This window comes from Pygocentrus nattereri, chromosome 18, assembly GCF_015220715.1.
Source record: "Pygocentrus nattereri isolate fPygNat1 chromosome 18, fPygNat1.pri, whole genome shotgun sequence".
In the NCBI taxonomy this organism is placed as follows: Eukaryota; Metazoa; Chordata; class Actinopteri; order Characiformes; family Serrasalmidae; genus Pygocentrus; species Pygocentrus nattereri.
Window position 1 is genome coordinate 92,501 of NC_051228.1, and position 13,968 is coordinate 106,468.

At 46.1% G+C, this 13,968-nt stretch overlaps 1 protein-coding gene across 1 annotated transcript in view; it reads right to left on the bottom strand.

Moving 5' to 3' along the window:
* The window catches only part of ehd1b (EH-domain containing 1b), a 16,001-nt gene extending 6,394 nt beyond the window's left edge, over positions 1-9,607 (bottom strand). The window contains exons 1-2 of the mRNA XM_017686762.2: positions 9,076-9,607; positions 5,885-5,982 (exon numbers count right to left, since the gene is read on the bottom strand). Coding sequence (XP_017542251.1) covers positions 5,885-5,982; positions 9,076-9,476 — 499 coding nt within the window. The 5' untranslated portion in view covers positions 9,477-9,607. The remainder of the gene's footprint in view (positions 1-5,884; positions 5,983-9,075) is intronic.
* Positions 9,608-13,968: the final 4,361 nt, after the last annotated feature.

Genomic DNA, 13,968 nt, shown 5'->3' on the forward strand with positions numbered 1-13,968 from the left:
TTTAGAGAGCGCATTTAGACTTTTTAGAGAGCGCATTTAGAGTTTTTAGAGAGCGCATTTAGAGAGTTTTTAGAGAGCGCATTTAGAGTTTTTAGAGAGAGTTTTGAGAGAGTTTTTAGAGAGAGCATTTAGAGAGTTTTTAGAGAGCGCATTTTGAGAGTTTTTAGAGAGCGCATTTAGAGTTTTTAGAGAGCGCATTTAGAGTTTTTAGAGAGGCTTTTTAGAAAGAGTTTTTAGAGAGAGTTTTTAGAGAGCGCATTTAGAGAGTTTTTAGAGAGCGCATTTTGAGAGTTTTTAGAGAGCGCATTTAGAGAGTTTTTAGAGAGCGCATTTAGAGAGTTTTTAGAGAGAGTTTTTAGAGAGTTTTTAGAGAGCGCATTTAGAGAGTTTTTAGAGAGCGCATTTAGAGAGTTTTTAGAGAGAGTTTTTAGAGAGTTTTTAGAGAGCGCATTTAGAGAGTGTTTTGAGAGAGCGCATTTAGAGAGTTTTTAGAGAGCGCATTTAGAGTTTTTAGAGAGCGCATTTAAAGAGTTTTTAGAGAGCGCATTTAGAGAGTGTTTTGAGAGCGCATTTAGAGAGTGTTTTGAGAGAGCGCATTTAGAGAGTTTTTAGAGAGAGTTTTTAGAGAGTTTTTAGAGAGCGCATTTAGAGAGTGTTTTGAGAGAGCGCATTTAGAGAGTTTTGAGAGAGCGCATTTAGAGAGTTTTGAGAGAGCGCATTTAGAGTGTTTTGAGAGAGCGCATTTAGAGTGTTTTGAGAGAGCGCATTTAGAGAGTGTTTTTAGAGCGTGTTCTCTCCTCAGAGCCATTCGTAGAGCATGTTCTCTCCAATAAATTATGTCACAATAAAATATGCTGTTCTGATCATATGGTGTTTATCGTCTGTGCTTGTAGAAACTGACCAGCTGCATGTTTCATTATAAAGAGAGTAAAATTTTCTTACAAACACTGAATAAAAATGACTGTTTACCGTTTTTGATTACATTTTTAAGATATAGCCCTGCTTGTTCTTTTTTCTCTATTGTAGCCTGGGTCGTGGTCCGAGTGCAGCCTGGGTTTAGTCCGAGTGTAGCCTGGGTTTAGTCCGAGTGTAGCCTGGGTTTAGTCCGAGTGTAGCCTGGGTTTAGTCCGAGTGCAGGCTAGATTTAGTCTGAGTTACACACGGCAACACCTGAACCCGAAAACCCTTAATGAAGAGCCAGGAAGCTCTGTGGACGTTTCTGCAGAGAAGATCTGAGTGCCTATTGGCCTCTAGTGTTTGTTAGCTACATTAGCCTCCTCTAGTTCTAAACTAATGAGCTTCAGCTGATCAGATCCATCTGGGCTCAGCAGAGAAACATTTTCTGTCAAACTGCTCCATTAAAAAAAAACCTCTGACATTTGGGCAAAATGCAGCAGAAATATGAAGAGCAGAGGGAGAGAGCGGAGGGAGAGAGCGGGGGGAGAGAGCGGGGGGAGAGAGCGGGGGGAGAGAGCGGAGGGAGAGAGCGGAGGGAGAGAGCGGAGGGAGAGAGCGGAGGGAGAGAGCGGGGGGAGAGAGCGGGGGGAGAGAGCGGAGGGAGAGAGCGGAGGGAGAGAGCGGAGGGAGAGAGCGGGGGGAGAGAGCGGGGGGAGAGAGCGGGGGGAGAGAGCGGGGGGAGAGAGCGGGGGGAGAGAGCGGGGGGAGAGAGCGGAGGGAGAGAGCGGAGGGAGAGAGCGGGGGGAGAGAGCGGGGGGAGAGAGCGGGGGGAGAGAGCGGAGGGAGAGAGCGGAGGGAGAGAGCGGGGGGAGAGAGCGGAGGGAGAGAGCGGAGGGAGAGAGCGGGGGGAGAGAGCGGAGGGAGAGAGCGGAGGGAGAGAGCGGAGGGAGAGAGCGGAGGGAGAGAGCGGGGGGAGAGAGCGGGGGGAGAGAGCGGGGGGAGAGAGCGGAGGGAGAGAGCGGAGGGAGAGAGCGGAGATCTGCTTTTGTTGTCTGTGGAGTAAACACAGTTTAGACCTGCAGCTCCTCATTACGGCAACAGAGTGACCACAGAGTGACCGCCTCACAGATCAGCAGCTTCACAGCTTCATCTGCTCTCAGAAAGATATAAAGACTTGGCTCCCCCGTCCTGCCATCAGACAGACAGACAGACAGACAGACAGACAGACAGACAGACAGAGTATACAGTAAACACATCTGAGTGAAGATCCTCCAGGAACGAGTGGGCGGAGTTAAATCAGCTTTACACTGTAAACAGAACCGTTTATCCTGTTTACATTCATTCTAATCTAAACATTAAAACACAAAGGACAATAAATACCAGTTTTACATGGAAAAAATGTTTTGATTTTGACAGTTAAAGAAATCCATCTCGTGTCAATGAAGAGGAAACAGAGCTGGTGGTCAACAGTAATTCAAGGTGAGCTGAAGGTGAAGCTGCGCTGGACTGGACGCTCTGCAGATTATTAACTGACCGAGTAAAGGCCGGACTGAAAGGGTCGGAGAGCTGAGAGAGCTTTCAGCACCGACTCATCAGAGCAGATCCACACACTGAACCACACACAGGAGAGATCATCTCTAAACGCCATGACCTGCTCACTCTCACACGAATGATCGTCTACACTGAGAATAAGCTCAGCGCCGTAAAGCCGCCTCCTCGCATTCAGACCATTAATGACCCCTCATGTGGGGGTCCGGGGCAGCGAGGCAGTGGGGGTGTGGGGGAGGGGGGTCCAGGAAACAGGATTAGAGAGCGATCTGAGCAGAGGAAGGGTCAGGAAGAGGAAGGGAGGAGTGAGAGAGAAAAGAAGAAAAACACAGAGATGAGAATAAAAACACTGAAACAACAGAGACGACCGAACGAGATTAAAACCAGCCTTTCAGATGAACCACCTGCCCGCCTCTGTTCCTTAGAAAAAGTACATTATATTTTTGCCACCTCTACAAAACTTCACGATCCGTTGCTGAATTTATTCGCTCGTCTGTCGCAGATCGTCAGCACCGCAGGCTGATGTGGACTGAGCTCAGCTGGACGTGAACTGGGCTGAGATGTTCTGCTGGATCAGAGAGCAGCACCTACTAAACAACCCGGATTATAGAATGACTTAAACCAGCGTCAGTCACGCAACAGGCCCAATGAGGAGACGGAACAATAAAAAATAATTAATTCATTAAATCATTTAAAAACATAATTGTTGTTTAATTATTATTATGCACTCCCCTCCCCCACTCAGTCCTGCAGTCCTGCACTTTCAACTCTTCAGTCTTTTCTGCAAGATTTCCCAGAATTCCTCACTAACCTCATTCAGAGCGTGTGTAACAGGGCACAAGGAAGTGAACCATGACCTTCAGATGACCTTCAGCTCCCTCTGCTCAGTTAATACGAATAAGAATGTGAGAGAGCGACACCGCAGGAAACGCAGCTCTACAGCGTTCACAACGCTCTTCACAACAGCGTTCACAACAGCATTCACAACGCTCTTCACAACAGCGTTCACAACGCTCGTCACAACAGCATTCACAACAGCGTTCACAACGCTCGTCACAACAGCGTTCACAACAGCATTCACAACGCTCTTCACAACAGCGTTCACAACAGCATTCACAACGCTCTTCACAACAGCGTTCACAACAGCGTTCACAACAGCATTCACAACGCTCTTCACAACAGCGTTCACAACAGCGTTCACAACAGCGTTCACAACAGCGTTCACAACGCTCTTCACAACAGCATTCACAACGCTCTTCACAACAGCATTCACAACAGCATTCACAACGCTCTTCACAACAGCGTTCACAACGCTCTTCACAACAGCGTTCACAACGCTCTTCACAACAACGTTCACAACAGCGGTCACAACGCTCTTCACAACAGCGTTCACAACAGCGTTCACAACAGCGTTCACAACGCTCTTCAAAACAGCGTTCACAACAGCGTTCACAACAGCGTTCACAACGCTCTTCACAACAGCGTTCACAACAGCGTTCACAACAGCATTCACAACGCTCTTCACAACAGCGTTCACAACAGCGTTCACAACAGCGTTCACAACAGCGTTCACAACGCTCTTCACAACAGCGTTCACAACAGCGTTCACAACGCTCTTCACAACAGCGTTCACAACAGCGTTCACAACAGCATTCACAACAGCATTCACAACAGCATTCACAACGCTCTTCACAACAGCGTTCACAACGCTCTTCACAACGCTCTTCACAACAACGTTCACAACAGCGTTCACAACAACGTTCACAACAGCGTTCACAACGCTCTTCACAACAACGTTCACAACAGCGTTCACAACGCTGGCTTTAGCCCCTTTAGCGCGAGAGCGAGGGAGTGATGACAACTGAAGTGAGAACTGTTACAGCAAATGACTGTAGTGTTTATTATTTAAATATAAAACAAAAATAAACTAAACATAAAATATTTTAATTCTAACCGCCTGAACAACCGGTCGCGCCGCCTGACTAATTTCAGATTAAACAGGCATCTACTGGGACACCCACAGAAACCTTTATTGTTCAGCTTGGGTTTATATTTACATTTCTTGAGATAAATAAAAATTATTATAATAACTCCACATTTTCATGGTTCTGACGTCAGACCTCCTGACATGGTGAACGGAACCTTCTAACCACGACCGACCCATCACTTTTACTAAATCTGTGACCTTGGCCCTGCACCAGGAAGGTCACTGAGGGTCTTCTTTATGAGGCAGTACCCTGGCCTCCTTGGTAAAAGCATGTCAAAATAAAAGTCCTTTGTTTCTGGTTGTGCTCTCTGACATCTAAGAAAGTAAAAATTTAAGGACAGAAGTTTTTCAGTGAGTTCAGCACTTTTAAAGTCGCCTTGTTTCGCAAAATGATTTAGAAAATTTTTTAAATGTAAATTCATGACAAACTATTTGAGTGGACTAAAATATCGAATTTTATAACTAAATTATCTTTTTTGGTAGTTTCTCTAATCAAAGGGGAACTCCTGAGTTTGTCATGTATTTATTAAATCAGTTTTGGGGACAATAACGGACACAAAAATGCACACCAAGTGAATTCAAGCTCTGTGTGTGTTGTTGGTATCAATAGTGTGTATCGGCCGATATTCAAGTATCAGGTATTGATCGGTTTGTTTCTGTGTCTATAATGTTATTAGAAATAAAATCACAGACTTTCGTTCTGAAGAAAATCAGACACACATTCAGCATCATGGCACAGACGACAGGAGACAAACGAGGAACAAAGAAGAACGACTCGGCCTTCTTAATTCTTAATCGGCTCTCCTCAGAGAAAGACTCCATGCTAAATCACTAAACACCTCCTCCCGCTCCCCTCAGGCTGAAGAGCTGGACTCTACTTGATGAAGGTGATTTGTCGTGGTGATTGTGTTGGTGATGGTGATGAAGTGGTAAAGGTGGTGGTGGTGGTGATGGTGTTGAAGGTTGTAATGGTGATTGTATTGGTGGTGGTGTTGAAGGTGGTGATGGTGGTGATTTTGTTTGTGATGGTGGTGCTGAAGGCAGTAATTGTGTTGGTGGTGGTGGTGGTGATTGAGCTAGTGGTGGTGGTGGTGGTGGTGGTGATTGAGCTAGTGGTGGTGGTGGTGGTGGTGGTGGTGATTGAGCTAGTGGTGGTGGTGGTGGTGGTGATGATTCTGTTGTGATTCTGTTCCTCACATCAGAATATCGTAACTCTCTGAGCTGACCTGATACAGATCAATAAATCCTCAATTAAAAACCTGGATATTAGCCAATCTTACTGACCAACCTGCCCACACACACACAGAACCTGAACTGAGGAACATCTCAGAACTAAAGTCAGAACTATATGAAGAGGAATAAACCACATTAACAAAGGGAAAGATAAACAACTATCAAAATTCTGTATAACAGTGCGGTCTGTGAGAGAGGAGAACAGACTCGGACTCTGACCTCGGCTGATCCTCTGCTTTTCCCCGGAGAGAATTCCAGGCGTGTCAATGATGCTGATGCTCTCCAGGACCGGATTTGGCATCTGAGCGCAGACGAACCTGAAGAACGTCAGTAGAACACGGAGAGAACATTCAGACCATCTGACAGCATTAATTTCAGCTTCAACATCAACAGTCCTGACAGAACTGTACAAGCACACACACATGCGCACACACGCGCGCGCACACACGCCCGCACACACGCCCGCACACACGCCCGCACACACGCCCGCACACACGCCCGCACACACGCCCGCACACGCGCACCAGTGTTACTGCAGTGTCTGATCGCTCGTGCCTCAATGAAGAAGCTAGTTTAAAGCAAAAACCTGCACATGAACTACTTCTGGACCTTGTATGTGAACTTCCATACATAAACCCGGAGTATTAACCCCACATACAGATTGACAAATATACAAACCCATGTGTTTATACAGAAATCCAAAAAACCACAGATAAACCAAGAGAAACTCTGCAGCTATGCGCCCAGCCCACTCCAGCCCAGGCCAGCCCATCCCAGCCCATTCCAGCCCACTCCAGCCCAGGCCAGCCCAGCCCAGCCCATTCCAGCCCACTCCAGCCCAGGCCAGCCCAGCCCAGCCCATTCCAGCCCACTCCAGCCCACTCCAGCCCAGGCCAGCCCACTCCAGCCCAGGCCAGCCCAGCCCACTCCAGCCCATTCCAGCCCACTCCAGCCCAGCCCAGCCCAGCCCATTCCAGCACAGCACAGCCCATTCCAGCACAGCCCAGCCCATTCAAGCCCACTCCAGCCCAGCCCAGCCCAGCCCAGCCCATTCCAGCACAGCCCAGCCTATTCCAGCCCAGCCTATTCCAGCCCAGCCTATTCCAGCCCAGCCCATTCCAGCCCAAATCACCGCTCACCACAGCCTTTTTATTCCGTTTTCTAAAACTGAGTTCTGAAAGTTTCTCCCTGGAGCTGCTGTCCTGCCAGAACTTTCTCCAGATTTTTCCTCTGAGAGAAAATTCCACTCATTCCAGATCCTCTGCCAGCAGCCACTCTCTCACACACACACACTCTCTCTCTCCCTCTCTCTCACACACACTCTCTCTCTCCCTCTCTCTCACACACACACACACACTCTCTCTGTCACACACACACTCTCTCTCTCAGTTCAGCAGTTTGCCAATAAAACAGTCTGATATTCAGGAAATTATGGGTTGTTTTTTTGACAATTTCCACAGAAACAGGTCATCAGGTCTGACCGGTTTTATCCAGCTCAGAGCCGACGGAGACACAGAGCCCTCATATGTAAAGACCACAGCAACAGCAGTCGGGCGAGGCGTCGGAGCCGACACAGGCAGTTGGGCGAGGCGTCGGAGCCGACACAGGCACTCGGGCGACCCGTCGGAGCCGACACAGGCACTCGGGCGACCCGGCACTCGGGCGACCCGTCGGAGCCGACACAGGCACTCGGGCGACCCGTCGGAGCCGACACAGGCACTCGGGCGACCCGTCGGAGCCGACACAGGCACACACAGACTCTCTCACACACACACTCTCTCTCTCTCTCACACACACACACACTGTGTTTCTGTGTTTAATCATTCGGACTTGCACAGTGAGGCGCTGCACACTGACACATTCATAATCAATACAATTTAACTGGAGAAATTAGGCTTTAATAGAACACTAATAACATTAATTACATTCAATTTAGTAATAAAACAGTGGGTTTCAGCAGTTAGACTACCAACTCCCTACAGAGAGACCCGGAGAGTAAAGACACTCCACAGAAAATATTTTGATCGTCATATGTAATTATTACTATAGATTATTATTATTATTATTATATTATTAAAGATTATTTTTTCATCTTTATCAACCACAGAACTTTATTTATTACAGGAATCTAAGATGTTACCTGTATTTTTTATTAGATGGCCTTTCACTTTTTAATTAGAACTATTTTAAACAAACTAACGTTACCTCCAATATTTTTATGGTGCAAAACAGTAAAAATGAAAGTGAACAATTTGCAGATAAACTCGTCAGTGCAGCTTTACAGAGGCAGTGAAATGCTGTAAAAACAGCGTTAAAGAATTTGGCTTTAGCTTTAGTTCGATTTCCTGATCCACCTTAAACAGAGCAGCAATTATAATCCGTCACCTGCACAAGCTCGACTGTAACTGCTGCACCATTTAAGGCGGAGTGAGAAAAGGAAGTTTCTGTTATAGGACCCCAGATTTTCAAATCACTGCTGTCGGGACAAAACCACTACTTTTAATCAATGGACGCGGAGTTTTTTCCACGTGATTTTGGGTCAATTCTGTTGGTCCATTCTTCATGAAATTTACAGACAATGCAAAGACCAACAGGTATTTAAACATTACGTCAATACGAGGGTTTGTTCTGACGGACACAGTGAGACACTCCAGAACATGCCCACCCCTGAGCAGAACCCTCACTACAGAACCAGAGAGACACACCCCGACACTCAGGAACGTCTGTCCAAACCTTCACCTTTGCTGGAGAACATACAGGTTTGAGTTCTGATGGAGACAAAATAAGATCAGTGTGATCAGCGTGTCGCCGTCAGACCTCAGCCAATCAGCTTCCTCCTGCTCTGATAAGGGCCCTGATGTCAGCGCTGAGACACTGAGTAACCGAGCAGATCAAAGGGAGCAGAGCAAGTTACTGATTAAAGTCTCTCTGAGCTCCGGACCTTCTGCTCCCTGCACACCTCCAGCCTGAGGGAGCGTCACACTGCAGTAGCTTGGACCACCTGCGGCAGGCGTGTCAGGTCAGGGCTGTAGCTGAGCTCTGCAGGACCACCAGTTCAGGGTGTGGTCAGGGGGCAAAGAGGTTCCAAAATCACCCCAGAGGACTGACCACCACTGCCCTAACCTCTGCGGGATAAGATCATCTCCAGAAGCATCCTGAAGTTGGCCTCCTCTGTTAATCTTTCTGTTCCACCTTAAATAGTGCAATACTTGCATGTTAATGTACAGCTGAACAGAGCTAGAGCAAGAGCTCTACTGCACCACTTAAGGTGGAACGGAAAATTCTGCTACACCATTTAAAGTGGAAGGGAAAGTTTGAGCAAGTGTTCTGCTCCAGCTCTTAAGGTGGAACGGAGAATTCTGCCGCACCATTTAAGGTGGAACGGAGAGTTAGAGAGAGGTTTTGCCTACCTGTTGAGGAAAGCGTTCCCGAACGCGTTGAGCTTCCTGAAGGGCTTTTTGGGGTCCACCACGAGCGCGTTCCCGGGGACCAGCCCCTCCTGCTCGCCGTGCATCACCGCGATGAAGGAGTCGGTGGTGGGCTCGGGCCCGATGCGCATTCCCGGGAAGTCCTGCTCCATCAGGTGTCGGATGAAGGTGGTCTTCCCGGTGGAGTACTGTCCCACCAGCAGCACCATGGGCTTGTTGTCGAAGTCGGCGTCCTCGAGCGCGGGCGAGTGGAAGTCGTGGAAGCGGTGAGCCTCCTCGAGCGGCAGCAGCCTGGTCCGGTACAGGCGCTTCAGCCCGTCCGACACCGTGCTGAAGAGCTCCGGCTCCTTCCGCCGCCCGTCCCGGCTCGCCCAGCTGAACATAGCGCAGTTTAAACCCGAACAGAACCCAAAAGAACCGAGCAGAACTATCCGCGACTTCACAGACGGGACCCGGACTCTCTCGCGCCTGCAGCGCCGCGAGCTCAGCAGAGTGACGGTTTAAACTCCAGCGCGTGCGGCTTTTACACAACTTTCACTCTCCGCCAGGAGAGGGCGGGGCGGTGGGCGGGGCGGTGGGGCACCGGGCGGGGCGTTTGGAACTGTGGGTGGGGGGTTTACAAAATAAAAGTCCCTACAAGACCAACTCGGTGCGCTTTTTATTCCTCTGACATTTGCCGTCCTGCTCGGAACACTGAATGTGTTCATCATAGAAACTCCCGACTTATTAATATTTACTGGACTTAGTAATGTGTGCACACACATAGTTGAGCAGGGTTTTGTGCCTGGTCCTTTATTTATATTTGTTACATTATTTTTCTTATACTATGTATGTCATTATTATTATTATTATTATTATTATTATTAATATTAACTAAAAGAATAGTCATTCATTTATACTCTTAGGTTAAACCTTAATCGTCTGGGGTCTAAGGGCATTTTTTTGCATATGTTCTTAAATTCTCCTCTTGTATAGGACATGAAATACAGAATGAATCAGAAAGTTCAGAACAGTATGAGCTTTGATCTGCTTTACTGATGTGGACGGATTGTTTTGGTGTTGAAATATGTTTAACAAAGTCTGAGGATAACAAAAGTAGCAGAATGTATGAATAAAAGAGAAAAAAGTTCTCCTCATCACTGCTTTCCAAACCCACTGCAGCAGCTTCAGCAGCTGGAAACTCTCCGATGTGGACTGAATGAAGAATGAAGGGTTTCCGGCAGTATATATACATTGTTTGATACCACCTTTGTTAGAGAAATAAAAAAGTGTTCTCCAATGTTCAAATATTCAAAAATACCTTTTATTCAAAATTATTATGAACAGCTAATGTATATATATATAATGTATAATATATATAATCGAGCAGCAGGACCGCTACCTCCGCCTTTGTGCAAGGAGGAATAGGAGGAGCACTGCCAGAGACCTGCAGAATGACCTCCAGCAGGCCACAAATGTGCATGTGTCTGCACAAACGGTTAGAAACCAACTCCATGAGGACGGTATGAGGGCCCAACATCCACAGATGGGGGTTGTGCTCACAGCCCAAGCAAGATTTTATTTATATAGCGCTTTTTACAACAGGTGTTGTCACAAAGCAGCTTTACAGAACAATCAGTATTACAGAGAGAAGAGAAAAGAAGAAAGAAAATCTGGGTCCGAGCCCCCATGAGCGTCGCCAAACTCCCTAAAAGAGGAAGAAACCTTGAGAGGAACCAAGACTCAGAAGGGGAACCCGTCCTCCTCTGGTCGACACCGGACAGCAAACATTATTAGTATGAAGTTTTATAGTAAAGTGGGAAAAGAGAAGATCTGAGGGTGAGGACTGCACAGCGCTGTACAGCAAGAAGCTCAGTGGTGGTCAAACCGGTCCAGAAGGCTGGTGAGCAGCGGCACCAATCAAGGCAGAAGAGGCAACAGCATCAGACGCACAGGATGGGCAGCTGATCAGCTCGGCAGAGAAAGGAAAGAAAAAAAACACAGAGTCAGTTCTGTAAAGAGTGGCTGACCACAGCGTCAGTTCTGTAAAGAGTGTCTGACCACAGATTACAGTAAAACAGAGCAGTGTAGACTCCAGCAGGTCTAGACCTGACAGGGAAGACTAGTCACCAAATGCTTGACTGTACAAATAAGTTTTTAGCCTAGACTTAAAGACTGAGGCTGCGTCTGATTCCCGAACATTAGCAGGAAGATTATTCCAGAGCTGGGGGGCTTTGTATGAGAAGCTCCACCCCCTGATGTAGCTTTATTAATTCTAGGTACCAGTAGTGAGCAGCACCTTGTGATCTAAGTAGGCGTGATGGTTCATAGTGGGAGAGGAGCTCACTCAGGTACTGAGGGGCGAGTCCGTTTAGAGCTTTATGGGTCAGTAATAGGATTTTATAATCAATGTGAAATTTAACTGGTAACCAGTGCAGGGCTGATAAAACTGGGCTGACCTGGTCAAACGTTCTGGTTCTTGTGAGACTCCGGCTGCAGCGTTCTGGACCAGCTGAAGCTTGTTGAGGCTTATGCTGGGACGTCCAGACAGCAGGGCATTACAGTGATCCAGCCTGGAAGTAATAAAAGCATGAACTAGCTTTTCTGCGTCCTGTAGAGATAATGCATTTCTTAATTTAGTGATATTGCGGAGATGCAGGACGGCTGTTCTAGTGATATTAGTCATATGTGTGTCGAAGGACAGATCAGCGTCCAGAACAACACCAAGACTTTTAACAGATAAGCTTGATGAAACTGAGAGATTAAGTTTAAGTGTTAAGTTAGACAGTTTGTTTCTAGCTGCTTTTGGACCAAGAAGCTGGACCTCTGTTTTATCAGAGTTAAGTAGCAGAAAGTTACTCGACATCCAGTCTTCTAAGTCTTTTATACAGTCCTCAATCTTGCCAAGTTTAATTTTGTCATCCGGTTTGCTTGATATACATAACTGAGTGTCATCGTAGTAGCAGTGGAAATTATACTGTGTTTACTGATAATGGTGCCTAGTGGTAGCATATATATTGTGAATAATATAGGTCCTAAAACAGAGCCTTGTGGAACACCATACATTACTTTTGCACGAACAGATGATTCACCCTTTACATTAACAAACTGATATCGATCGGTGAGGTAGGACCTGAACCAGGAAAGAGCCGTTCCTGTTACCCCTACAAGGTTTTCTAGTCTATCTAGTAGGATAGCGTGGTCTATTGTGTCGAATGCTGCACTAAGGTCAAGGAGGACTAACAACGACACATTTCCTTGGTTCGTGAATAATAGAAGATCATTTATAATTTTTACTAATGCTGTTTCTGTACTATGATGTGGCCGAAAACCAGACTGAAATTTTTCATGTAGATTATTCCTATGCAAATAAGAGCTTAATTGTTTGATTACCACTTTTTCCAGGATCTTAGATATAAAGGGGAGATTTGAGATGGGTCTATAATTTGATAGTTCACAGGGATCGAGGTTAGCTTTCTTAATCAGCGGTCTAATTACTGCAAGTTTAAAAGTTTTTGGGATGTATCCGAGACTAAGAGAGGAGTTTATTATCGACAGAATGGCTTGGTTATTTTCTGGTAAGATTTCCTTGAGTAGACCTGTAGGAATTGGGTCCAGAATACAGGTCGATGGTTTTGCAGAAGAGACTATTTTGACTAGTTCATTTTCTTGGAGTAATGTAAACGATTCCAGCCTATCTGGAGTGACTCTAATATTCTCAGGGTCTAGACTGGAATTATATGCCAGCAGGTTTGTGGAGTTTAACTGTGTGTTCAGAATTTTCTGTCTAATTTTTTCGATTTTATCACTAAAGAAATTCATAAAATCATTGCTGCTATAGGCTGATGGCATCTGGGGTTCAGTGACTCTTTTGTTCTCTGTTAGTTTAGAAATTGTGCAAAATAGTAGTCTAGGATTGTTCTTATTGTTTTCTATGAGAGAGGAGAGATAGGCTGAACGTGCTGAAGTAAGGGCTCTTCTATAGTCTATAAGCTTCTCCTTCCAGGCGGACTGGAACACTTCTAGTTTAGTCAGATGCCATTTTCGCTCTAGTTGCCTGGCTGTCTGTTTTAGAGTTCGAGTGTGATCGTTATACCACGGGGTGAGTTTTTTCTGCCGTACTATTTTGCTTTTTAATGGAGCTACACTGTCTAATGTAGATCTAAGAGTATCCTCTAGGAATTTGGTCATAGTATCTAACTCAGTAGGATCGGATGGACAGCTGACTGAAGTTGATAACTGAGGGAGGTTTCTGATAAAGCTGCCAGCTGTGGAGGAAGTTATAGTCCTCTTAACCTGATAACATGGTGATGAGCGCACATTACCACTAAACTGGATTTTGTATGAGATTAAGTGATGGTCTGAGACGGCTGGGCTCTGGGGGAGAATGGCTAAGTTATCTATGTCTACACCAAAGGTCAGTATTAAGTCTAGAGTGTGGTTGAGGTGGTGTGTGGGCCCTTTTATAATTTGGGTGAATCCCATGGAGTCTATGATAGATATGAATGCCTTACTTAGTGTGTTGTGAGGGTTGTCATTGTGCATATTAAAATCTCAGACAATTAATATTTTACTTGAAAACGTTACTAGGCTTGATAGAAACTCAGAGAATTCTTGTAAGAACTGAGAATACGGACCGGGTGGCCTGTAAATTGTGATTAATAGAAATGAATTTTTATTTGTTCCTTGCTCAAGTATATTAAGTACAAGAACTTCAAAAGAAGAAAATGTAGGTCCTGCTTTCTGGTTCACGCCTAAAGCTTTCGTATGGATGGTTGCTATACCTCCACCCCGACCGCTTAAACGAGGGCTGTGTGCATAGCTGTAGCCTGTGGGAGTGGCTTCGTTTAGACTAAGGTACTCATCGGGTCTAATCCACATCTAATCCAGGCACAG